The sequence below is a fragment of the Rattus rattus genome, chromosome 14, assembly GCF_011064425.1.
Source record: "Rattus rattus isolate New Zealand chromosome 14, Rrattus_CSIRO_v1, whole genome shotgun sequence".
Lineage (NCBI taxonomy): Eukaryota > Metazoa > Chordata > Mammalia > Rodentia > Muridae > Rattus > Rattus rattus.
Genome location: NC_046167.1, coordinates 28,201,991 through 28,229,897, shown reverse-complemented (window position 1 = coordinate 28,229,897; position 27,907 = coordinate 28,201,991). Strand labels below are relative to the sequence as shown.

Genomic DNA, 27,907 nt, shown 5'->3' with positions numbered 1-27,907 from the left:
ACATCACAAGAACGTTAAATTGCCCATGCCAGAACGTGCCCATAGTGAGTGTCAGGAGCGCTTGAAGGCTTGGGTTTAGGCTATACTCTCCCCAACAGTTAAACTTTTGATGTTAATATTTATGGGAACTCTACAAATTAAGCTATAATTATTTAACTTATAATAATACAAACCGTTATCTAGAGACTTTCATAAAAAATTAAAGATCAGATCGATTAAATCAACTATGTAAGAATATTAAAGTAGGAAATGCCATATGTCATGAAAAATGGAGGAAGAAACACTGTCCTGGACTAGCATTTTAGAGGACACTCATTTATCAATATATTTTCCAGATTTACACTGTTCCGTTACTCTAGCGGTTTACAATTATCACGAGCTGGGTTCTCTGCGACTGTGCTTCCGTGGTGAGGCCCAGGGTCCTCCTGCCGTGGCTCCTCTCCATTTACACGGTCTGCTCCAATGACACGCTGTCTATGTGTTCTAACTCTCCTCGGTAAAGCTGCTTAATTGCATCCAGCTCTTTTTTAACCAAGCATTCCTGGGTGTTCACTTCGGCGATAGCAGATTTGATCCTTTTCATTTCAAGCTCCATCTGGGTTAGGAAGGAAGCACGTCGAGTCTCGCGAGCACACTCTAAGTTTTCTGCAGCTGCTGCTTCTCCCTGAGACAGATGAAAGTGATGTGTCATCCAAAATCAGGATCCAAATAAATAAATAAATAGTAAAATAAAATCAAATCAGGATCCAATGACCTGTGCTGTGTTGAATATGCATTTTGCATCAGTAACTCAGAGAACTATTTAAATGCACTCAAAAAAAGAATTCTGTAGTCTTGAATATATGAAATCAGTAACAACTCTTATAGTGTTTCTATTCATGGGGACTAGAGAGATGGCTCAGTGGTTAGGGGCATTTGCTGCTGTCCTAGAGGACCATTCAGTCCCCAGCACTTGGTCGAGCAGTTCATAACTCCTGTAAAGTCTGACTTCAGAGGAAACAACACTCCCTTCTGGCCTCAGTGGGCACCATCCCTCACATGCACATACCTACACTCAGACACACACATAAGTTTTAAAAATAAAATACATTTAAAAAAATATAAACAATTTTAATTTATCCTCGGCGTGTGTATGGTGCGTGTGGATGGCTGTGATTTGGAAGCAGCTCATGGCACATGCTAGGAAGCTGTCTCCCACCCAGCCATACCCTCAGCTCTGGCTTACACTTGCGTGAGCATTCAGGTAATATGACAATCTAAAAACGTATAAAAGGTAATCGAAAAATGTAATAGTGAGCAGTGTAACTTAAGAACGAGTTACGAGAATGATAGTCCCGAGGCCTAGAAAAACCAGAGGTGATGAGGGTTTCGAGGCCAGTGGAAGTGATCATGAAGTCTGGCAGGGCAGGGACTCGGCTACGGGCAGCCAGGAGTGAAACTAATGTGAGAGGTAAGGGGAGAAGAAGCCTAACGGAGCCAGCACACGCTGACAGTAGCATACACTGGCTCTAAACACTCACTTCCCATCTGCAACCACCACACAAGTAACATCGCCACAGAATTCTAAAACATCTTATGAGATGACACCAAATCCAGGCTGTTGCTGGAAACATGTGGTGAGTCAGACCAGCCTTGACTAGGACCGTGTTAAGACTTCAGAAACGTGTAAACTGGTACTGTAGTTCCCACGAAGTTTTGTAACCATAACGTTCCAAAAGCTTTGCTTGGGTACAGGGTCCTGGACATTCCAAGGCAAGAGGTTTTTGTTTTTTGTTTTTTTTTTTTTTTTAATCTCAGAACGATTTGCAAAAGTGGATTCTTATAGTGTCACAAATTCCAGTGAAACCCAGAGACCATCTCTTAGGAGAAATGAAGAAACAACAGAAGAGCCCATTCACTTGGATTAATCATAAACAAAGCAGTTTAAAAAAATATTTGTGTGACGGGTTAAGAGAATGTAGTGTCTGGGTGATAGCTTTGCCACCTGAGCTTTGAAGCGCCCACACACAGAGAAATTGTTTCGAAGGGCAACACTGTAGTAACAACATCTGGAGGATCTCAACCACACTGGGACCTGATAATGCTGATACGACCTGGTGTTTCAAGTTTGCTTCCAGTTAGCACAAAGTCTGACAACTGAACAGTAGCAGGTACTGACACTTTCGAGGAGGAGACGTAAGCTGTTGCACACAAAGAACAGAGTATGCTAGCTTTGGGCAGGCCATCCCCTCATGGTCATTCCACAGAGAAGGGTGACAGAGTCTGATAAAGGGATTACATGCAACTTCCAACATTAAGTTAGAAAACTGTCGCAGAATGCTGCCCCGAGACACCACGCTACCCTGTGAGGTCACTAAGCCACAGAGCTGCACCAGGGGTTCCAGTGTGAGGTGGGGAAAGGGTTCCAACTGCCACCTCAAGTGACATTCCAGACCAAGTCTTCCAGTACACAAGTCGGAGCTGCCTCCCCAGCCTAGGAGAGCAGCAAGCAACATCTACAGCAGCTAGAGATCACCCCGTACCCTAGGCATCAAGCTGCCCCACCTCAGCTGAGAGGCATAACAGATGTCTCCAAAGTTTCCCCAAACCACAGATTCAGAAAGGAAACAAATCTCCGAAGCCATTAAACTGAGTGATCTAAGAGGAAAGGGGAAAGATTGGTTTGTAAAAGTCTCAGTAAGAGAGCTACTTAACCAACCACAGAAATTGGTGATTCTGGGACACGATGGGAGGGGGCTGACTGAACACCATCAGAAGGGCTGATGAGAATCCACAAAGTACCCTACGGCTACATGGAAGGTTATGCACAGCACCCTGCTACTGTAAATTCTTACAGTGAGGCCAATGTGTCCAGATTTTCCCCTCAAATTGGGGAATATGGAAAAGGGAGAAGGTGAGGATAGTGTGATTATGCATGTAACAACAGCGACTAGATTCTGTAATTTGTGTGGTTACACTCATGGCGTGTTGGCTATAAGCCAGTGATTTCCTACTTGCAAATCTGAGCACTGTCATGGTGTGTGCTGTTTACATCTATCCATCAGTCCCTTTTAAGATGAGGAAATCAATCCCGTATTTCCTTGATGTCATGTTCAATCTCCATGGGCTGTTGGAAGTTTGCAGAAATTTATTTCTCCCAAGGTTAAGTGATTTTGATCCCACTTGATCACCTCGAGTCTTAGCATGGCAACTGGAACACCCATTTTGGCTTGGTTGACTTTTGAAACCTCATGAAAACTATGTCCTCGGCCTTCATGCCCACGTCCTTCCCGGGAGGCCATGTTAAAGATCTTCTTCATTCTGCAAAAAAGCAAAGGAAGGGAGGTTTAGGGGTTTTTTGGTTGTTGTTGTTGGTGGTGGTGGTAGAGATATGATACCCTATCATATGTAGGAAACATCTGTATATCACAATCCTGTCTCACAGTAACTTTATGTGAAACCACTAGGCTTATATTATAGTCATAGATAACTGATGTCTCAGGATTGCTATTGATGTGATGAAACACTATGAACAAAAGCAACTCGGGGAGGAAAGGATTAATTTTGCATGTGTATGCTGAATCACTGTCCATTAGGGAGGACAAGATAGGAACTCAAACAGGGCAGGAACCTGGAGGCGGAAGCTGATGAAGAGGCCATGAGCAGGTTCTCTTACTGGCTTGCTCCTCCCGGCTTGCTCAGTCTGCTTTCTATAGAACACAGGATTACCAGCTCAGGGATGGCACCACCCACAAGGACCTGGGTCCTCTCTCAATCGCTAATTAAGAAAATGCCCTGCAGGCTTATCTGCTACAACTGGATCTTATAGTAGCATTTTTTTCCAATTGAGCTTCAATCCTCTTAGCTTGTGTAAGGTTCATGTATGAAGACTAACCAGAACAATTGATATGCATGGCAGACAAATGGTTAATATTATAACTATATATGAAATTCTATAATGATTAGTATCAATTTCAGCATGTTAACATATACTTTAACTTAATATTAAATATTAGCTATAATCCAGAAGTTAGTAGCCAAGGCAAAGAAGATAGGAATAGTTCTATATAATGTTTTCAAAATATCTATAAAAATGTGCCTTGGTAACTACAGAATACATTCTAGCAAAAGAAGACAATATACATGAGAACACATCAGGGAGATTAGAAGACGCAGCTCGGTGCTAGAAGCCAGGTTTATAAGCCACATTCTGAGCACAATGTCAGCGCAAAACACAGGCCTCAAGAACATTCATAGTTGAAAACAAATAGAAAAAGTCTTTGAAATTGCTATAGAGAGGGAAAGTAAGACAAAAAAAAAAAAAAAAAGGTTTGAGAGAAAGGAAACCCACAAAGAATAAGTGAAGAATCATGGCCATTTTTAAAAATCCATGTCTTTACTTACACAATAGTGATAATGCATGAAATAAAGACTGTGCACAAGAAGTTAAGTGGGAGGAGATCATTGATTACACTCAGCAAATAAACCAAGCATTCAGCAAATAAATATAACAATGGCCATGCGGGGGTCTGCAAAGCTCATGCCAGACCCAGGCTGTTCGTCTGTCTTTCCCTCCCTCTCTCTCTCCCTTCCTCCTCCCCTCTGCCTTCAGATCAATATGCAGCTCTTAGCTGATGCTTCAGCAGCATAATAATAATGGACTGAGACAGTAAGGAAGCCCCAACGAAATGCTTCCCTTGTAAGTGATGCCTCGGTCGTGATGTCTTCTCGCAGCAATAGAACAGCAACCAAGACAGAACTAACAGAGAGATTTCAAAGAAATGCAAATGGCTGAGAACTATCTCTTACATGTTAAGTATCCTTAGCTATCAGGGAAATACACATCAAAACTACTGAGAGATTTCATCTTACTTAGGTCAGAATAGCTAACATTTTTTAAAAGGCAAAAAGGTAATAAATTCTGGCATGAATGTGAGGAAGAAACCACTCCTTCACTGCTGGTGAGAGTGCAAACTTGTACAGCCACTAAGGAAATCAAGATGGACATCAGATCCAAAACGTTGGAACTAGAATATGGTCCAGCTACACAGAGTCCCCAAACACCCTATATCCTAGAACAGACACACATGCTCACCCATGTGCATTTCTGCTCTAAACACAACAGCTAGAGCATAGAAAGGGCCTACATACCCATCAAGTGGTCACTTGGATAAGAAAAATGTGCTACCTATACACAATGGAATTTGATATAAAAAATGAACGTTTAAGAAAAGGAATTAAATTGGAAATAATAATTCTGAATGAAGTGACCCAGACCCAGAAATACCAGTGTTGCCTGCTCTCCCTCTAGCTAGCTTTGACTCTGTACACACACGTGTTTAAATTGGAGTAAACATGGATGATAAAATATATGGAAATAAAAATTCAAAGCAGATGAAGAAGAGAGCAGTTAGCATTATTCTTAGTTTTAAAAATGATTGACTAGTAACTGTAATATTTTGACAACCAAAATTGTTCAGGATGCACTTTGAGTGTCTAAAGTCCATATGACAATACTGCACTTTCGGTGTGAGTTTGTGTTTAGGATTTCATTCAATTCTAATTAAGCCAAATAATGGTTAAATAAAGACTTACTTGGCTAGCTCTTTTTGTAGCTCTTTAGTCCTCCTGGTTTCCTGATGCAAAGCACAGAGTAGAGAACGCACTGAACTTGTCAGTTTACGCCTCACTTTCTCCGTATCTTCAGACTTCAGGAAGAAGTTAGTAGAAGGTTATTTTTTCAAGCAAAAAAACTTGCACATCTTTCTTAAAATACTTTAGGACTCACGTTTTTACTGTTTTTAATTCTCTTTTCCTTATGTGCATTACTGTGACCTTCTACCAAAGCATAAGTCAACTGAGTAACTCAGGAGTTCACCCAAATTAAGCACTGAGTAATATCAAGAAGTTAAAACCCAAAGAAAGTTTGATTATACAACTCACACAGCCCCTAGCATTTTCCATGAATTCACAGCTAGCTCCTGGGCATTGGGAGGGCTGGGGCACATTTCCTTGTGGCTCCATGGTGCTGCTTGTTAGATAGGGCACTTGAGGGCACTCCGGGTGGGGCCCTACAAGAGCCACCATTGAAGACGTCTTCCACCGCATCTCCCCCTCCTGATTTGAACATGACTGCTCTGGACGCTTGCAAGTCCTGCACAGATGGAAAAAATGTTAATGTGGAGTATGTCTCATGTTCCCCAAAATGACTACAGGATTCCTGCATGACTTGCATCTCAGAGAATGGTGGCATCAGAGTAAAATGGTGCATTAACTCTGAAACTGTCACAGGATTCAGACGGCACACGATTATAAGCTTAGGGTCAGTCTCAAGACACACAGCAAGGTATGGAAGCATATGTCCATAATGCTAGCACATACAAAGCTGGGGCAGGAGGATTGTGAGTTTAAGGCCAGACTGTGAGTTCTAGCCCAGCCTCATCTACAGAGTGAACCTTGTCTCAAAAGACAGCAACGGAAACTTTGAACTATCGAACAGTATAGGACAGATTAACAATATGTGGCTTACCAGGTAAAGCTATGGCCTGTGGAAGGAATCTGCTTTGAGTTTTTAATGTGCCTGTAAAGATTTACATTTTTAAAGGGTTACTCTGGAAGATAAAGGCATACTTGATAATTATAATCATCCCATTGCATATGAACATATTCAAATATCATGCTGTACTACTAAATACATACAGTCAGTAAAAGTTAAGACTACCAGAGCCAGAAGTGGTGTTACATGCTTTTATTCCCAATACTTGGGAGGCAGAGGCAGAAGGATCTCTGTGAGTTCTAGGCCAGCCTGGTCTTTCTTGATCAAACCATTTAAAGCAGAAAGTCCACCCACCCACTCTAAAAGTAGGTGGAACCTTCTGATGCAGCCCAGACTGTAGGACATGGAAGACAGAAACTTCTCTTTTTGCCGCTTTCCCTCACTCTTGCTGGCAAATTCATCTAACTTGATGCAGCAACTCTTCATCTATATTAGAACCAATTTCTTCAGGCTAGAAACATAGACTAAAGGCCAGCAGCTCTCCAGGAATCCTCAAGTGACAGACTCAGGCTGCTAAGCCATCCAGTCTCATGGACTGAGCAGATATCGGATTCTCAGCCTCTCCAATACAAGACTGCTATTACTGAACTATGCAGACTACAGCTTGTAGACCAATCTAATAAATCATGTGTGTGTGTGTGTGTGTGTGTGTGTGAGAACACATGCCCTCTGTGTGTGAATGTGATTGTGCATGCACGTTCATGTGCATATATATATTCACTCAGTTCTGTTCCTTTAAAGAATTCTGACTAATACACTTGTAGTTAGCAAAATAATGATTAAAGAAAAAAAATCTTGAAGACTTCCAGGTAAGATAGAAGATAAGAATCTACACAGGAACAATTGTCTGATGATGATTTTGGAAAACACAGTGAAAGGGAGTTTCCTATCACTCCACAAGTTACTTTTCCATCTTGGCCCCAACAAACCCTTCTACCCCCTGGGCCCTAAACTTTCCCTCCCACTGGACTGCTCTTGCCACTATAAGTGTGATCAATGAGTCCAGATTCCTACCAGGAAACTTAAATGGATATTCAATTAGGAGTACCACAGTAGGATTCCTGCTGTCAGGGACACCATCAGCACCACAGAGCTGTACACAGTGCTTTGGGTACCAGATAGCCATGCAGGCCTATGGGCATGCAGCATTGGTGGCTGAGTGGAGTCTGCCTCCACAGTCCATAGGGCAATCAAGAAAACCCCACATACAAGAACAAGAACTGGGATCCCACAAGAGAACAGGACTGGGAAAAAGCCCAGTCCGGGACCAGACAGAAAACACAGTGAAGCAGCAGGTCCACCAAGGAGAGGAAAACTATTCAGGCTTCTGATTCCCTTTCCTTTGTCTCCGCCCAGCTCTCCTTCCTCAGCACAGCTCTTGTTACGCTCTTAGCTGCCAGGGGCCCAGATATCTCATGTCTCCACTCAGCTCTCCGCCCTCCCCTACAGTCATGTCTTACCAGGATGGTACAGTCGGTTTTAGCAAGCAAACACTGTCCTCTCCTGTTCATGTCTCCCGACCCTCTGTGTATGCATATGCTCATGTGCTCATGTGTGTATGTGTGTATGTTTATGTGTGTGTGTGTGTGTTCTTTTTCATTTTTTCCTTTACTCTTTTTCTATGCCTTTTCTTCTTACTCCCAAAGTTTAGAGGCTGACCTGGTTTATATTATGCCTTTATTACATTATTTTAAATTGTAATTTATTACACTTCTTACTTTATTCCTGTATCATAGTATATAGAGAGGGTAGGTGTCTTTACCCTCTTGGTATAGTCTTCGGTTAACTATATATTCAGCCCACTTTCCCCTCTGCCTTGATTACTCCCATTCCTCTATGTATCCCCTCCTCTACTTCCTATCTAACTTGACCTGAGACCAGTCACTGCAGTTGCTGTAACATTGCCCACCTTTTTTTTCCTCTTCCTTTTAACTAATTCTAACACATTAACATACACTGGCCTATCTGTGTCCCTTTGCTCCCTAAACCAGTCAAGACTTAACAAGAAAATATCATCCTGAGTGAGGTAACCCAATCACAGAAAAACACACGTGGTATGCACTCATTGATAAGTGGATATTAGCCCAAAAGCTTGAATTACCCAAGATACAATCCACAGACCACAGGAAGCTCAAGAAGAAGGATGACCAAAATGTGGATGCTCCCAGTCCTTCTTAAAAGGGGGAACAAAAATATCCATAGGGGGGGATATGGAAGCAAAGCTTAGAGCAGAGGCTGAAGAAATGGCCATTCAGAGCCTGCCCCACATGTGGCCTATAAATATACAGTCACCAAAACTAGATAAGATTGATGAAGCTAAAAAGTACACGCGGAAAGGGACCGGATGTAGATCTCTCCTGAGAGACACAAGCAGAGCATGTCCAATACAGAGGTCAATGCTAGCAGCAAACCACTGACCTGAGAACAGGACCCCTTTGGGGGAATTAGAGGAAGGATTGAAAGAGCTGAAGGGGCTTGCAACCCCATAAGAACAACAATGCCTACCAACCAGAGCTTCCAGGGACTAAACCACTATCCAAAGACTATACATGGACTGACCCAGGCCTCCAACTGCATATGTAGCAGAGAATAGGCTTGTTGGGGCACCAGTGGAAGGGGAAGCCCTTGGTCCTGCCAAGGTTAGACCCCCAGTGCAGGGGAATGTTGGGGGGAGTGGTAAGGGGAGTGAATAGGGGGAACACCCGTATGGGAGAGTGGGAGAGGATGGGGGGGCTTATGGACAGGAAACCGTGAAAGGGAATAACATTTGAAATGTATATAAATAAATATATCTAATAAATAATAAAATTAAAAAAAAAGACTTAACAAGTATCTGTTTCTGTAGTCTCGTGCAGAGGGGGCTAACACCTCGATAGTAACTATGGCTGCACAAAATACTCAACCACCAACCTCATAAACAAATACAACTGTACCACAACCTAGATTCTCCTGAACACTGCAGACAAATCCACTGAAAGAGGAGAGGCATTAAAAGCCAGAAACTGGAAAGAATCCAGATGTTCCTCAACAGAGGAATGGATACAAAAAAAAGTGGTACATTTACACAATGGAGTACTACTCAGCTATTAAAAACAATGACTTCATGAAATTCTTAGGCAAATGGATGGAACTAGAAAATATCATCCTGAGTGAGGTAACCCAACCACAAAAAAACCCACAAATGGTATGCATTCACTGATAAGTAGATATTAGCCCAAAAGCTCAAATTACCCAAGATATAATCCACAGACAACATGAAGTTCAAGAAGAAGGATGGCCAAAGTGAGGATGCTTCAGTCCTTCTTAGAAGAGGGAATAAAATATTAATGGGAGGAAACACAGAGACAATATTTGGAGCAGAGACTGAAGGAAAGGCCATCTAGAGACTGCCCTACCTGGGGATCCAGCCCATATACATTCAGCCACCAAACACAGACAATATTGCTGATGCCAAGAAGTGCATTCTGGCAGGAGCCTGATATAGCTATTTCCTGAGAGGCTCTGCCAGAGTATGACAGATACAGAGGCAGATGCTCACAGCCAACCATTGAACTGAGAACACGGTCCCCATCGGAGGAGTTAGAGAAAAGTTTGAAGGAGCTAAGCCCCATAAGAACAACAATACCAACCAACCAGAGCTCCCAGGGACTAAACCACCACCCAAAGCATACACATGGACAGACTCCTGGTTCCAGCTGCATATGTAGCAGAGGATGGCCTTGTTGGGCACCAATGGGAGGAGAAGCCCTTGGTTCTGCCAAGGCTGAACCATCCAGTGTAAGGGAATGTCAGGGAGGAAAGGTAGGAAGGAATGGGTGGATGGATGGGGAAGCACCCTCATAGAAGAAGGGGGAGGAGGAATAGGACTGGGGGTTTATGTATGGGAAAAACCCGGAAAGGGGACATTTGAAATGTAAATAAAAAATATCCAATGAAAAAGAGAAATATAATTCATGGAAACTTTTGTGAAATAATATCATCAAACTAAATGAAGTGATACCCATCTCTACATCTTTATGGTACCTCATTTGAAGTATTCTCAGAAACTTTGAATTGTGTATTGTATTTGCTAGATTGAGTGTGCCATATAATTTATTTCAGTAGAAGAAAATGCTACTTCTCCAGTTTAATGGATTTTATACTCTCATTGGCCCCAAGGGGTGAAACCCCTACTATTATTTTGCTAAATGAGCATGGTATCAAGTTGCTCTCTAAATTAGTAAAGATTAGTGCAACTCTCAGACCTCATTGGAGAAAGTTCTATGTGGTTAATGCAGACATTTACAACTGGCTAATGTGGGAGAGACTATAAGCCAATGGAGTGCTAAGCCACAAATGGGACTCCTTTTATCAACCCCTACCCACGAGCCTCACAGAACATTACAGAACACATGGCACAAGAGCCAAAGGAGGATGGAGACTAAGGAAAGCTATCTCCTAGGCACGACAGGATTGCTGTCATCCTGAATCACGGTGACATGCACAGGACCAAGCCAGTCAGCATCCCAGCATGAACTGGGGAGAGGGTCTCAAGCTCCCACACCAGAGGAGCTTTTGACAGTTATGGCTTCTGAGGGAGAATCAGTTCTCTTTAAGGCTGTCCCTTAAAGGTCCCTATAGTGGATGGCCCCAAACCCAAGAGGGACACGAATTTGGTGGCAGGGTAAAGATGGGCAGTTAGTGATGGAAGTTGAATACGATCAAAATACTTTGCATTTATGAATGAAATTCTCAACGGCTTAATGAAAATATGTTTTTTAAAAATCCCTCAAAGACACCCACAAGCATTTGCTTCTGCCATCTGTACATTCGTTGCACCCAAGTGAAAGAAACTGAGCCTTTCCCTGAGGAGTTCTGAGTCAGGGAGGCCAAGATGGAGAGAGAACGAGAAACTGAAGCAAGCAGCCCAGGCAATTAGTTCAGCACATTCTTGCCGAGGCACCGAGATGAAGCTGACCTTTCTGTCTGCCACACACTCTTAGCCCAACTGAACAAGGAATTGCTGTAACCAGCTGAGACTTCTGCTTCCTTCTGCTCAAAGTTGGTCTTTTCCTGTATCCCAAAACTGCGAGGAGAGAGAAACGCTGAAGGGCAGTGACTCTGCTGCACCCTCTAGTGGCGACACTGAATACCACGGGAACGTTCAATGCAGAGGTTATAGTCTTCCAAAAATAGTAAAGCCTTTAATATCTATTTTATGTAAACAAATAATCGAGTTATAGTAAAACTATGTTAACTAAAGAGTTTCATAAACACCTAAAAAAATCAATAGATTAAATCAACTAGGTGAGAATACTGAGTTGGAAATAGACATACTGTAAGAATGGAGGAGTAAAAAGTGTCCCGAATTAACATTTCAAAGGAAGTGCTTTAGCGTAACCTCCCAGAATTACAAAGTCCACTTAGCTCTCATAATCTACAGATCCAGGGACGCTGCTCACTGAGAAGTATCCTTTAGTGACAGGCACTGAGCTTAGTTTAGTCTCAGCACCTCTCTCCCCTCCCGTCCCCCCCCCTCCCCTCCCCTCCTGTCCCCTCCCCTCTCCTCCCCTCCTCTCCTCTCCCTCCCGCCTCCCCCCACCCCCTCCCCCGTGTCTCTCTCACCTATTTTGAAGACTTGAGAGTAAGGCATTATTACTTCTTAGTTCTTGTAGATAGAGTTCCTTGTATTTTTGAACTTCCGTTTTACAAGAGTCCTCTTGCATTCTCATTTTCGCGAGCTCAGACGTGAGCTGCATCAGCTCCATCTGACTCCAGGGTGCAGCAACAGCCTCCTCCCTCGCCTCCCCCGGGTCTCCTTCCGGTGCCGCTTCCACCTAAAACAAATTACAAAGGTGGACTTTTTCAAATCAGAACGTAAGTAACTTCTGCGAACCTGAAATTTTGCAGTTTTCACCCACAGCTCAGCAACTGTAAGTATACCGGAAATGGAATATACATTTTGAAAAGGGAAATTGTGAGGAAATAAGGTGACTTAGGAAAGAGAAGTAAGGAGGCCCAGGAAGGGCACTGGTGTTTGAAGAATTAGCAACAATGGATAAAAACATATGTACATAAAAATGTCACATTCTTTCTCTGCATGCTGGTAAAATACAATTCAATTAAGAAAAACAGAACTGGAGTTCAAAATATTTTTCTTCAGTATCCACCGTACTAAATATGGCTAATAGGGACTTGTGATTCACCCTACGCATGTATGTGTGTACATGTGTGTGCATGTGTGTGCATGTACATGTGTGTGAGCATGTATGTGTGTGTGCCTGTACATGTGTGTGTGCACACACCTGTATGTGTATGTTTGTGAGAATGTGTGGTTTCTGTGGGCGTGGAGTGCTGTGATTGTGCCCACCTTGGCACAATCTAGGCAAACTGAGTCACATCCTCAGCCATGAATGGCCTTGTGTAATTTCATAAATTCATCATTCCCAAAATAATAAAATCAATTCGGAAATTTTAATCACAAATACTGTAACCCAAAAGGAGTTAAGTAAGAAGTTCTGGAGGGTGTGTTGTCACTGTCTTTAGTCTTGAACCCACTCAGACGGCCCTGGTTAATTTCACTGGGTCACACAAATGAAGAGACAAGTGTGAGAAGGAGATTTGTGAGGAGGTAGGGGAGTGAAGAGGGTGGGAGAGGGTGGTGAGCATGCAGTGGATTCAGGTGAGAAATTATAAGATCATTTTTAAAAATTAAAAAATAAACTAAATATGATATTCCTTGGGAACAAAAAAAGCTGGAAGCCATGGGGGCTTCAAAGGGTAGTACTGGACACCTGTGGGGGCTCCAAGACATTGGCAGTTAGGGCTGGGAGGCTGGTGAAGTCTGATGAGGAAGGGACTTTACAACACAACGCTGAGGGCAAATCAACGTGCAAGCTGGGCTGAAGAAAGATGCTTCACCGAAAAGAGCCTGGGCTCTATGAGTAAAAAGAGCAACTACTTCATTGGTCCAATTTGGGGCTCAAAACGCAACAGGGGTCGGCTTCCAGGAAGGAGACCATGGATGCTGCTCTGTGGGTGTGCAGATACACAGCTTTCATTCTACAATAGATTTCCATCCCAGAGGCGTATCCACCTTCCAGGGGCATGGACTGCCGCATGGTTGGGAAGCTCAGACACTGACGACAGTCAACGGTAGGCTTCCTAGGGTACTCTGCAAGGTCCATGACAGCTCAGAAGCCACATCTTTTTTTTTTTTTTTTTCAGACATAACTTTTCTTTTTAAAACCCAAAGGGGTGGGTGTTGCAGGGCAATTCTCTGGCACAAATCAAAAGCTTCTGTAAGACTTAGTATCTATTCTTGATGACGAGTAGAAATCGTAAGTTATCTTTCCCCAAAAGTTGTCACAGTTAGTTTTAGTTGCCACTTTGACACATCTGGGAAACGGAAATCTCAAACGAGGAAGTTCAGTCAGGTTAGCCTGGGGGCATGTATGTGGGACATTTTCTTGACTGCTGACTGACATAGGTACTGAGGGTACAGAAATCCTAGGCACGGGGCCTCGGCTGCATACAAAGCGTAGCGGAGCAAGCCATGAGGAACAAGCTATGTGCTTCAGTTCCTGCCTTCAGTTCCTGCCTTAGGTTCCTGTCCTGACCTTCCTCAGCACCTGACTGGGGAGATCTAAGGTGAAATAACATTCTTCTCCCCAAGTTGGCAGCAACAGAAAGCAAAACTAGTACAGAAGCTAACGTTAAGAAACTGGCAATAAGATAAGGTCAGAATTCTTCATCTAACTAGCACCAAACGTAAGAGTTATCATAAACTTTTATCAGAGACCCAGAGATCCAAAGCAGCACAGCCGACAGCGACCAAACCGTGGGAAGCATCGAGTGTGCCCATCAATGAATGCCTATATAAAACAGGACCATCAATGTTTCTCATTAAAAAATTCTACCGAAATCGTTTCTTTTATCTATTCCGTCAATTTCTGTAAAGCCAGAGGACTTTCACCTCTACTAATAAATAGTAGCAATGTGATTAAAACAAACACTTTTGTCAATGAGCCTTTTCATTCTGGGTAACATGGTCCCGTGGAGTACTACTAGAGAAAGAACAACAACTCTTCCATATTGACAGCATTAATGAGAAACCTATTAAACTTACCACGTCGTTTCCTGTGTTTAACAGTTTTTCACCAAGCGCTTCCATTTCTCTCGCTTGTTTTTCAATTGTGACGACTAAGTTGGAATTTTCAAGTTCGAGCCTAAGTATTTTAAAGGAATGATTCTCATGAGTGAATTTTTTAGATACCACGTGATTTCTAAATAACCATCTTAAAAGCAATTTGGCAAATTCTTTGGAAAACAAGCTACTCAAGAGATCTATAATTTTTCTAGCTGTGTTATGTGGTTAGTTGTGACGTGTAGGGACTGCGTGAATAACTACCAGGACCTTACATAGGCAAACATACACTCCAGCACTGAGTTAGTCCCCTGCCCCATGCAGCTGTGCAATCATGTGAAGTGACTGGGAGCAGAAATGTTACCCTGGCCTTACACACGTGCATCTCTGCTCACGTGGATCACACTGCTCTGCCTGCATCGGAAACACAGCAGCTGTCTCTGCATGCTGCATGTAGTCATACCTTTGAATCCTACAACGCATTTTCTTGGCCGCTTTTAGCATCGCTAATGATTCTCGCAACTAGAACAAAAAATGGGGGAAAGTTAAGTTAGACTCTGGCTCGAGCTTATCCATCTCCTGTTTGTGTTCTCTTCTTAAGTGTTATAGGAGCACAGATGGACCCTTCCTCTGCACGCTGTGTACAGTCGCTCTGTGTTATAACGGAAGGCCTAGCAGATGTGTTACAACACCTAATATCATACTGTCTGGCTTTTTCCAGAAATATGACCCGCCGGCACTAATGTTAAACACATCATTAGGTCTGAATTGTATTTTCTCAGATACTCAAGTTGGCACAATCAGTAAGACTGAAAGAGGAAATACCACGCAGCAATAAGCATTTGTAATTTTGACATCCAAACACCACCTCGCCAACACTATAATTTGAGACACCATGGTAGTGATGATGAAATTAACGTGATGCCTTAGATGTCCTCTTAGTCACTGTTATATTGCTGTAAAGAGGCAAAGAAACTCTTGATAAAAGAAAGCACTAAATTGGGGACTTTCTTACAGTTTCAGAGGCTGGGTCTGTCATGAAAGCAGGTAACACGGTGGCAGACATGAGAGACTGGGCCTTGAATGAGCTTTTGAGACCTCAAAGCCCACTCCCAGTGGCACACTTCTTTCACCAAGACCCCGCCTCCTATCTGTCTCAAATAGTACATTCTTTAGTAACTGAGCATTCAAATGTATGAACCTATGGGGGCCATTATCATTCAAATGTCTCATGGGATCATTTGCAGGGACAGTGTCTACACAGATGTCAGAATGTCCATCTCAACTTGACCCTGATGAGGTGTGGGGTCCTGAGCAAGTTAATCCTTTGGCTTGGTTTCTTCACCTGTGACATGAAGATATTGATAGACACTGCCACAGTGGATCATCAGGGATGTTGTTAGAGAATACACGTGTGGCACAGTAGAAGCATCTACTGCTATATAACACCTGCTGCTAGCATTAGGGTCAAGAGTACATTGATATTCTAATGTGTGAGGGAAGATATCTCATCCCGATGACTCCTTTCTCACAACAGTCCAAGTGGTACCATGAGGAACAAGGCCCCCGTGCACCCTTAGTACTTCTTGAAATTTGACCAACCATGTTGTGCTGTGTAGTTGCCTTCTCTGGATGAAAACATCCCTTTCTGGAGGAGAGTGGGGATCACAAGACTCCAGAAGCTCATGGAAGTTACTATGCTCTGAATGTGCATAAAACTTAGAGGACCATGGGGTCCCTCCAGGAGATCTAACAATACCTGGGGGAGACTCCTTTTTTTTTTTTTAAATCATCACTACCAGAGCACATTTGAGCTGCCATTATGCTGGGGTAGGATCTCCAGTGATACCTCAGTTCCCTGTGCTCCTCTAGTGATCCCCAAACCTCAGCGTTGATTATAGCCCATCTAAACCTCAGGGTTGATTACTGCCCATCTTGGGCAGCATTCTTCTTTCGTATGTCGTCGTTGCTGTATCTGGTATGAATAGACATTTAGTCACATCTCCACAGAAAAAGCCAAACAACAACTAGACAGCACTACTCCTGCCCACTTAGAAAAGTCCACATCTCCTGAGCTCTTAGGAGTACTCGCAGGCCGTGATTGTGTAGTGCAAAGTGTGGCACTGACTAGAAGAAGGGATGTGGAAATAGCATAGTCTCAGAGTCAGGTTAAAGCCCTGGATGGTCTCCACTGTGGAATCAGGTTCCTCAGTTAGTCTGTCCCAGCAACTGTCACATGAAAGTGCTTTGCCACACCCCAGGAGCAGGTGAAGGTGCTAGGATGAGTGTATAGAAAACTACTGCAGGGGACTTCCTACCAGTTACGTCTATAATCTCCAGTTCTGGCTAAACAAGGAAGGAAAGCAGGTCTAAGTTTTTCTGTTTTAAGGCAAACAGGAGCACTCAATTAAACAATGTGTCCTATTTATTAAGTGCATTTGATTTTATATTAATTCCTCAGAATATAAAATAATTCTCAGAATACAAAAATAAAAACTTTAGAATATCTTTGTCCTTAGGAAAAAGTATTGGCATGATACATATTTTATCCTATAACTTAGGCAAACATGTCTTAAATTTTTTTGAGAAAAAGTGTCATATATCATTTGATCTTCCTCCCAATTTATACTTAGATAATATTTATTCAAAGTTAAAGGATAAGCTGAATAACTTATCTGAAAGGATAAGTTCTAGACGGACTTTGGAAAATCAGTCTAGTTAGAGAAGGCTTCATGGAAGAGAAGGTAGTGAGACACTCCTAAGTAAATGAAGCCAGATGAGAAAATATGGACAAGCAGGAAAGAACAGTATAAGGGAAGGCAGAGAGATAGCACCATGAACTCAGTTGGCTAGGAGGGCAAAACCCAGTCGAAAGGAAACAAGAAGAAGTACACAGCGTGGGTACAGCAACGCTCACAGCACAATTATCAGCCTAGGAACAGGTATGTGGTGCAGCCTCATAATGCTGTATGTGTCTGTGTGCCTGTGTGTGTCTGTGTGTGTTTGTCTGTCTGTCTGTGTGTCTCTCTGTGTGTGTCTGTGTCTGCCTGTCTGTCTGTGTGGGTCTGTATGTGTGTGTTTGTGTGTGTGTCTGTGTATGTGTCTGTGTCTGTGTGTTGGGACAGGATTTCATTAGGTAGCAGGAATTCACTATGTATACCAGGCTGGCTTTGAACTTGAGCCTATCTTTCTTCTTCAGACTCTGTGCTAGGATTACAGATGTGAGCCACCATTCCTGACCACATGAGAGACGCTGCACAGCAACGTTAAGAAATGAAGAATTCCCAAAGTATTACCCTAACTAAATGGAACAGGTTAAAGGGCTAAATATTATATAGCTATTTGCATGGAAATTCAACCTACAGGTTGTAGATTGGTGACTTTCAAAGAACAAATCAGGTTGAGGGACTAATAAGGGGATTTGTGGGTCTAAATATATAATCATTAGCACAACCTATAAGAACAAAACTTTGTTGAAAGTACGTAGCCTGTTAAAGTGCTGTATCATATGTATTATTCGGATTCTAATTGCTTGAAAGACAGCATGATTTATCGAAAGCAAAAGTTCTTTAATGAAGGCAGAGTTAGTACTGGGAATTAACATCTCATTACAAAATATTAACTAACATTTAAATATTTAACATTTAAAATTACTAACATCACTAATTTCAGAGCTAGGTAAGCCTGTACTATAGCATGGCAATGCCAAAGCTAACCTTTATCCTAGAGGTTGCCTTTGGTTACCTTCCATGCCATTGTTCAGAAAATATGCACTGAGCATCCAATATACACCAAGATTTATAACAAAGGAAAGTCAAAAACTCATTCATAAATGTCATCATTTACTTTTAGCATGAGATGACATTTTGTTTTAAGTCTAAATAAAAGTCACACATCACAGAATGTTCTGGGCCACCATGGACCACAAGCCTGCAGGACATAGTGCTGTGAGATTTCTGTGAGCACAGAACTGCGATGATCCATAAGTACAATTGCCAAACACCACATTCTAAGGTTGAATCCCCGTCTTTATGCAAAACACATCTCTGTGTCAAATCAAGGGAGCGTTATATGTTATATTGATCAAATAAAGCCAGAAATATGAGGTTTTACCAAAGGTTAATTCACCTCATCCCAAGTTTTTGCCTCGATTTCTATCCATGAATAGATCCCAGGGTGTGTCACATCAAGCTTCTGAAGGTACCTCTGTCTTTCAGTTCTCGAGTTTTCCATGTTTCCGCAAGGCAACCGCTCATTTATCGTAGTCTTCTCCATTTGTGAGGCAAATCTGCAATTAAAGGTGCTTTTATTGAAATTTTCTGATTATTCATGTGTTAATTACTAACCAGAAAAATGTTCATTTCTTACTTTGAACTTTTCCAAAGGACTAACACTCAAAAGGTAACAAGGTAAGCATTCTGGCAATAACAAAGTCTCTCTTCTTTCTTATTCTACTTAATATTATGGCTTTCCCAGGAAAGTGGCAGCTTGAAAGTTCTTTTCTAAATGTTTCCTCAACTGGACCAGATAATTTAAAATTAAATAATTCTGAAAAAGTTATTGCTATCACATGCCTTTCCTCCCACTCAGGAGGCAGAGGTAAACAGATCTCTGTGAACTCACGGCTAGCCTGGTCTACATAGTGAGTTCTATGATACCCAAAAATACGTAAGAAAATCTTGTCTGAAAAAAAGTTAGTGTTTATAGGTTTACAGACTAGCGTATAAAACAAGAAACTAGTTTATAAATTCTAGAAATGAAATTCTATCCTCACAAAAGGTGGTCCTGTTGACCACCCTGAGATGTCTTCCAAATACCATGGATGTATATTACTAACTCTAAAAGTAAGCTACCAAGTCTATTGTCTATTACCACACAATTTTTATCATTTAAAATTCCATTTTTATTTATTTTTACTTTTCTCCATTTATTTATTTGTTTGTTTATTTATTTATTCACTTTACATCCCTTTGAGATAGAGATTCATACATTGTTTTAGACAGGATTTCAATCTTTAGCTCTTACTGACCTGTAACTTGTGATGATGAGTCTGCCTCTGTTTCTCAAGTGCTGAGAATACAGTGTGGTTGTTCTTACCTGGATTCTATCACATTTTAAAATCCTTTTCTATAACCTATCTTGTGGATTATTTTATAAACAATTTTATAAACCTCAAGACCCAGCTATACCACTCCTGGACATATACCCAAAAGATGCTCCACCACCCCACAAGGATACTTACTCCTCTATGTTCATAGCGGTTTTATTTGTAATAGCCAGAAACTGGAAACAACCTAGATGTCCCTCGACTAAAGAATGGATAAAGAAAAGGTGGTTCATTTACACAATGGAAGAGTACTCAGCTATTTAAACCAAGGACATCATAAAATTTATAAGCAAATGGGTGGAACTAGAAAATATTATCCCAAGTGAGATAACCCAGACTCAAACGGACATGCATGGTATGTATTCTCTTATAAGTGGATGTTAGCCATAAAGTACAGTATACTCAGGCCACATTCCACAGACCCACAGAAGATAAATAACAAGGACAGCCAAAGAAAGGATGTTTAAATCTCACTCAGAAGGGGAAATAAAATAGTCATCAAAGGTGGATGGAAGGAACTTGCAGGGGGATGGGAAGGGGACATGAGGGATCAGATGTGGGGAGCGCTGGGGAGAGAGGAGTGGGAGAGTGAATTGAAATTGATGGCTGACAGTGGAAGGGCGTCCCTAGGATGTGCCAGAGACATGGGGTTGGGGAGACTCCAGGCAGTTTATGAGAATGACTGTAGCCCAGTCTCAGGTATGTGAATCCTGAAGTGCCTACCTCCTGTAGCCAGACAGGACTCCCGGTGGAGGGATAAGGACACCAACCAACCCACAAAACCTTTGACTCCAAATTTGTCCTCTCTACAAGAAGTTCAGGGACAAAGATGGAGCAGAGACTGAGAAAATGGCCACCCAATGACCAGCCCAACTTGAGACCCATCTCATCGGCAAGAACCAATCCCTGCAATGATTAATAACATTATGTTTGACTTGCAGACAGGAGCTTAGCATAACTGTTGTCAGAGAGGCTCCACCCAGCAGATGATGGAAACAGATGCAGAGACCCACAGCCGAGAATTAAACAGAGCTCAAGGAGTCTTGTGGAAGAGTTGGGTGAAGGATTGCATGACCTGGAGGGGATAGGAACTCCACAGGAAGACTAACAGAGTCGATAACCTGGACTTTTGGGGGCTCCAAAAGTTTGATTGGACTGAATCACCAATCAAAGAGCATACATGGGTTGGACCTAGGGCTCCCACAAGACTCAAACATGGGAAGGAATTGAACAAAGGAGTGCAAGAGCTAAAAATGGAAATAGAACAACAAAGAAATCACAAATAGAGGTAACCCTGGCAATGGAAAACCTAGGAAAGAGGTCAGGAGCTACAGATGCAAGCATCACCAACAGAATACAATACATAGAAGAGAGATCTTGAGCATAGATGATATCATAGAAGATATGGACACAACTGTCAAAGAAAATACAAAGAATAAAAAACCTCTAACCCAAAACATCCAAGATACCCAGGACATAATGAAAAGACCAAATCTAAGAATAATTGGAATAGAAGAGAGCAAAGAGTCCCAGCTCAAAGGGCGAGAAAACATCTTCAAAGAAATCATAGAGGGAAAACTTCCATAACCTAAAGAAAGAGATGGCCATAAAAGTAAAAGAAGTCTACAGGAAATCAAATAGATTGGACCAGAAAAGAATCTTCCTGTCACATATAATCAAAACACTAACTGCACAAGTAGAAGAAAGAATATTAAAAACTACAAGGGAAAAAGACCAAGTAACATATAAAGGAAAATCTATCAGAATTACACCAGTCTTTTCAACAAAGACTCTAAAAGTTGTAAGTTGACAGATGTCATGCAGACTCCAAGAGAACACAAATATCAGCCCAGGCTACTATCCCTAGCAAAATTCTCACTCATCACAAATGGATAAAACAAAATATTCCATGACAAAAACAAATTTTATATATATATATATATATATATATATATATAATATATATATATCTCCCCATCCATATAGAGGATTCTAAAAGGAAATTAAAAGGAAAACTCCAACAAAAAGAGAATAACTATACCAAAGAAAAAACAAGAAATACGTCATCTCACAGCAAACCCAAAAGAAAATAATACACACATAATACCACCTACAACAACTATAACAGGAACTAACAATCATGTCTTTAATATCTCTCAAAATCAATGAACTCAATTCCCCAATAAAAACAACTAAGCTAACAGACTAGATATGCAAGCAGGATCCAACATTTTTCTGTATACAAGAAACACACTTCAATGACAAAGACAGACACTACCTCAGAGTAAAAAGCTAGAAGAAAACGTTTTCCAAGCAAATGGTACCAAGAAACAAGCTGGAATTGCCATTTTAATATCCAATTAAATAGACTTCAACCAAAAGTTATCAAATGAGATGGGGAAGGACACTTCATATTCATCAAAGGAAATAATGACCAAGATGAACTCTCAATTCAGAACATCTATACCCCAAATGCAAGGGCACCCACATTTGTAAAAGAAACTTTACTAAAGTCAAACACACATTGAACCTCACACAATAATAGTGGAAGACTTCAACACCCAAGTCTCACCAATGGACAGGTCATTGAACCAGAAACTAAAAGGGTAAACAGTGAAATTAACAGAAGTTATGGACCAAATGGATTTAACAGATATATACAGAACATTTCACCCTAAAACAAAAGAATATACCTCCTTCCCAGTACCTCAGAGTACTTTCTCCAAAATTAACCATATAATCAGCCACAAAATAAGCCACAACAGGTACAAGAAGATTGAAGTAATCCCATGCATCCTATCAGATCACCACACATGAAGGCTGGACAATAACAACATAATGAACAGGAAACACACATACCCATAGAAACAGAACAACTCTCCATTGAATAATAACTTGGTAAGGGAAGAAATAAAGAAAGAAATTAAACTTTCTAGAATTCAATGAAAATAAGACACAATGAAAGCAGTGCCAAGAGGAAAATTCATAGCACTAAGTGTCCTCATGAAGAAACTGAAGAGATTCTACACCAGCAACTTACAGCCCAACCGAAAGCCCTAGAACAAAAAGAAGCAAACACACCTAAGAAAAGTAGACAGCAGAAAATAATCAAATTCGGAGTGTAAATCAACTCGTTAGAAACAGAATGATACAAAGAATTAACAAAACCAAAAGCTGGCTCTTTGAGAAAAACAACAAGATAGATAAACCCTTACCCAAACTAAAGGACACAGATTGTATCCAAATTAACAATATTAGAAATGAAAAGGGAGACATAACAACAGAATCTGAGCAAATCAAAAAAAAATCATCAGAACTTACTACAAAAGCCTTTACTCAACAAAACTGGAAAGTATAGATGAAATGGATGCTCTCCTAGACTGATACCACGTACCTAAAATCAAGAGCAGTTAAACTAAACAGTTCCATATGCCCTAAGAAAATATAAGTCATTAAAAAAAAACTTCAACCAAAAAAAAAAAAAAAAAAAAAAAAAAAGCCCAGGGCCAGATGACTTTAGTGCAGAATTCTATCAGGCATCCAAAGAAGACCTAACACTAATATTCCTCCAAGTATTCCATACAATAGAAGCAGAAGGAACACTGCCTAATTCATTCTATGAAGCCACAGTTAAACTGATACCTAAACCACACAAAGACACAACAAAGAAAACTTCAGACCAATTTCACTTATGAATATTCATGTAAAATACTCAGTAAAATTCTCACAAACTGAATCCAAGAACACATCAAAAGCATCATTAACCACGCTCAAGTAGACTTCTTCCCAGGAATGCAAGATTGGTTCAGTATACAAAAATCCATTAATGCAATCCACTATATGAACAAACTCAAAGAAAAACATCACATGATCATCTCATTCGTTGCTGAAAAAAGCATTTGACAAAATACAACACCCCTTCATATTAATAGTATTGGAGAGACCAGGAATTCAAGGCCCTTACCTAAACGTAGTAAAAGCAATATACAGCAATCAGTCTGCCAATATTAAATTAAATGGAGAGATACTTGAACCAATCCCACTAAAATCTGGAACAAGACACTCTCTCCATATCTATTCAGTATAGTACTTGAAGTTCTAGGTAGAGCAATAAGACAACAACAGGAGATCAAGGAGATAAGAATTGGAAAAGAAGAAGTCAAGGTATCACTCATTGTGGATGATAGGATAATATATATATATATATATATATATATTCCAAAAAGAAAAAAAAATCTACCAGAGAACTTCTTCAGCTGATAAACTTCACCAAAGTGACTCAATATAAAAATTAATTAAACCAAACATATAAATGATAGACTGAGAATGACAGTAGAAAAACAACACCCTTTAAAACAGTCACAAATAGTATAAAATATCTTGGTGTAACTCTTACCAAGCAAATGAAAGATCTATATGACAAGAACTACAAATCCCTGAAAAAAGAAATCGAAGAAGATATTAGAAAATGGAAAGATCTCCCATGTTCAAAGATTGGTAGGAGTAACATAGTAAAAATGGCTATCCTACCAAAAGTAATCTACATATCCAGTGCAATCTCCATCAACATCACAACACAGTTCGTCACAGACATGGTAAGAGTAATTCTCAATTTCATATGGTAAAACAAAAAACACAGGATAGCAAAAACAACACTTAACAACAAAAGAACTTCTGGGGGAATTATCACCCTCTGATCTCAAGCTGTACTACAGAGCAATAGTGATAAAATCCTCATGATATTGGTACAGAGACAGACAGGTTGATCAATAGAATAGAATTGCAGAACCAGAAATATGCCTACACACTTATAAACACTTGATCTTTGACAAAGAAGCCAAAACATACAATGGAAAAAACAAAGCATCGTCAATAAATGGTGCTGGTCCAAACCACTGAACTGAGAACTTTCTCCCCTTTGGAGGAAGTAGAGAAAGGATTGAAAGAGCTGAAGGGACTTGCAACCTCGGAAGAACAACAATGCCAACCCATCAGAGCTCCCAGACTAAACCACTACCCAAAGACCATGGACTGACCCAGGGATCCAACTGCATATGTAACAGAGGATGGCCTTGTTAGGCACCAATGGAAGGAGAAGCCCTTGGTCCTGCCAATGTTGGACCCTCAGTGTAGGGGAATGTCAGGGGAGGTGGAAGAGGGTTTGGATGGGTTAGGGAACACCCTTATAGAAAAAAGGGAGGGGGACTTTTGTCCAGGAACCTGGGAAAGGAAATAACATTTGAAATGTAAATTTAAAAATCCAAAATAAATAAATAAACAAATAAATAAATGGTGCTGATCTGTTGGTCTGTATGTAGCAAATTGAAAATAGATCCATATTTATCACCTTGCACAAAGCGGATCAAGGACCTCAACATAAAACTAAAGTAATAGAAGAGAAATTGGGAAAGAACCTCAAACTCATTAAATCTCCTAAACAGAAACTTCAATGTCTCAGGCTCTAAGATCAACAATTGATAAATAGGACTTCATGAAACTGAAAATCTTCTTAAGGCAAAAGACACCATCAATAGGATAAATTAACAACCCACAGAATGGGAAAAAAACCTTCTCTAACCCCACATCGGAGAGAGTGCCAAATGTATGCAGAACACAAGAAGCTGACCCCCAAAAAACCAAATAACCCAATTAAAATATGGTACAGAGGTAAACAGAGAATTCACAACAGAGGAACTTCAAATGGCAGAGAAGCACTTAAATGTTCAAAGTCCTTAATCATCAGAGAAATGCAAATCAAAATGACCCTGAGATTCACTGTACACCAATCAGAATGGCTAAGATCAAAAACTCAGGCAACAGTATATGCTGGTGAGGATGTGGAGAAAGGGGAACACTCCTCCACTGTTGGTGGGAATTGCAAACTGGTACAACCACTCTGGAAATCAATCTAGCAGTTCCTCAGAAAACTGGAAATTGACGTACCTGAGGACGTACTCTTAATCACATACCCAAAAGACGTCCCAGCACATCAAAGGGAAAAGGGCTCCATGATGTTCATAGCAGCTTTATTTTTAATAGCTAGAAGCTGGGGGGAAAAAGCAGATTTCCCACAGAATGGATACAGAAAATGTGGTACATTTACACAGTGGAATACTCTTCAGCTATTAAAAACAAGGACAAAACGAATTTTGCAGGTAAATGGAGGGAACTAGAAAATATCATCCTGAGAGAGGTAATCCAGACTCAAAAAGACATACATGTACTCAGTAATAAGTGAATATTAGCCAAAAGGTACAGAATACCTAGGATATACTCCACAGAATTTAAGAACTTTAACAAACAGAAAGGCCAAGTGAGGATGTTTCAATTTCACTTAGTAGGGGGGAGAAAATAATCACAGGAGGCAGAGGGAGGGGGGATTTGGGTGGGAAGGGGAAGGGTAGAGGAAAAGGGGAACAGGATCTGAAAATGGGAGACAGGAGAGAGGCCCAGAGGGCCAGCAGAATGAGCCTCAGAAGGTGGGAGGTAGGGAGACCCTCTAGAAAGTACCAGAGACCTGGGAGGTGTTCAATTCTCAGGACTCGATGGCAGTGACCTTAGATGAAGTGCCAAACAGTGGGGAGAGGGAAATAAAAAAAGAGTTTGCCTCCAGTAGACAGACAGGGCCTCAAGAGCAGGTACAGGGTTGCCATCTCACAGTCAAAATTTCTGACCCAGAGGTATTCCTGTCTAGAAGAACTGCAGGGACTAACATGGAGGTGAGACTAAGGAAAGGCTGTCCAGTGACAGACCCAACTGGGAATCCATGTGGAGACACCAAGGACTGACACTATTATTAATGCTACAATGTGTTTCCAGACAGGAGCTTAGCATGGCAGGCCTGGCTCTGAGAAGCCCAACCAGCATGAGACGGACCCAGATACTTACACCCAACCATTGGACCGAAGCTGGGGACCCTCATGGTTAAATAGGGGAGGATAGAAGAAGCAGACGAGGAAGGCAGCCCCTAAAAAGACCCGCATCCTAGGGAGCTCCTGGACACTGAGCCACCAACCAGGCGGCTGCCCCAAGGCGCCCCACACATATACAGCACAGAAATAGCCTGGCTCCCTCAATGGGAGAAGAAGTGTCAAATGCTCAAGAGACTTGAGACTCCAGGGAGTAGGGAAGCCTGGTGATGGGGGAGCATCCTCTAGGGAACCGGGGTGGGGGGAGAGGAATAGGATGAGGAACTGCGGAGAGGGGCATGGGAGTGGGGGTGGGGGGTGGTGGGTGGACTGTAAATAAATTTAAAAAATCTTTAAAAGAAAAGAAAATGAGACCTGAATTTAAAAAGATGTCACACGAAACACTGTGGGTGCGTCTCACTAAATGGCCCATGTATTTTCTCCTACAAAAGATGAAAGACTTATAATTCAGTTGTATAAAAGCTCAAAACAGAATTGTATTTGCACACAGAATTATATCTCCAATACACATACACTATTTCAAACTAATGTTTATTCTATTTCTATGTTCATTATCACTAGCTATTTTTCATTTTAGGTAAAGTATAAATGGAGTAGAAATATAATGGAACATCAAAATTCCAATACACCTCTTTATATATTAATCTGAGCATAATGAAAGCCGCTAAATCACTCACATTGTTAAGGGACAATGCTGAGGAGAAGTATATAAGTTTGTTTGCAAGAAGCGCAACTCCCTCAATAAAAACCACAACCAGCCCCCTTAGGCTTCCAGGCATTCTAATGAGAATATGAATAGTTAACAATATCAAAGAAAACGCTTTAAAATACCACAACACAAATCATAGAGAAGATTCAGTACATCTGTGACCCAGGTTGAGGCCACAATCATTGGGTCTTACATTTGATGTGGCTGTGTGCATCTGTTCAAATGATTAGATATAAAAAAATATTGGCATGTGGAATTCCTTCCTTAATATTATGCTTTACCAAAACTCATGTCCCAGCATGGAACAGAAGGAATCAATGCCTTCACCTGCCCTCCAGAACTTATCACTTCATTTACACTGAATTTTCCCAACCTCCTAAGTAACTGAACAATTAGTTGACACAAATTTTTGAAACTCAGCTAGTTAGATGATTTCTGTTTGTACTCTTACTAAATGTATGGTTACCAGTGTTCATAGATGCCAACTGATGACACCATCTTC

General features: G+C 41.1%; 1 protein-coding gene across 2 annotated transcripts; it reads right to left on the bottom strand.

Annotated features, from left to right (window-relative positions):
• Positions 1-299: 299 nt before the first annotated feature.
• Positions 300-27,907, bottom strand: Ankrd26 (ankyrin repeat domain 26). Of its 2 annotated transcripts, XM_032885149.1 has the most exons (9): positions 27,872-27,907; positions 18,789-18,948; positions 15,124-15,182; positions 14,643-14,742; positions 12,140-12,351; positions 5,923-6,133; positions 5,575-5,687; positions 3,171-3,300; positions 300-664 (listed from the first exon to the last, which is right to left on the bottom strand). In XM_032885149.1, exons 2-9 carry the CDS (start codon positions 18,933-18,935, stop codon positions 446-448), a joined length of 1,191 nt encoding a protein of 396 aa, XP_032741040.1. In that variant the 5' UTR covers positions 18,936-18,948; positions 27,872-27,907; the 3' UTR covers positions 300-445. The 2 variants fall into 2 exon arrangements, with proteins under 2 accessions (XP_032741040.1, XP_032741041.1); XM_032885150.1 differs by lacking the exons at positions 14,643-14,742; positions 15,124-15,182; positions 27,872-27,907 and having other exon boundaries at positions 446-664; positions 18,789-18,893.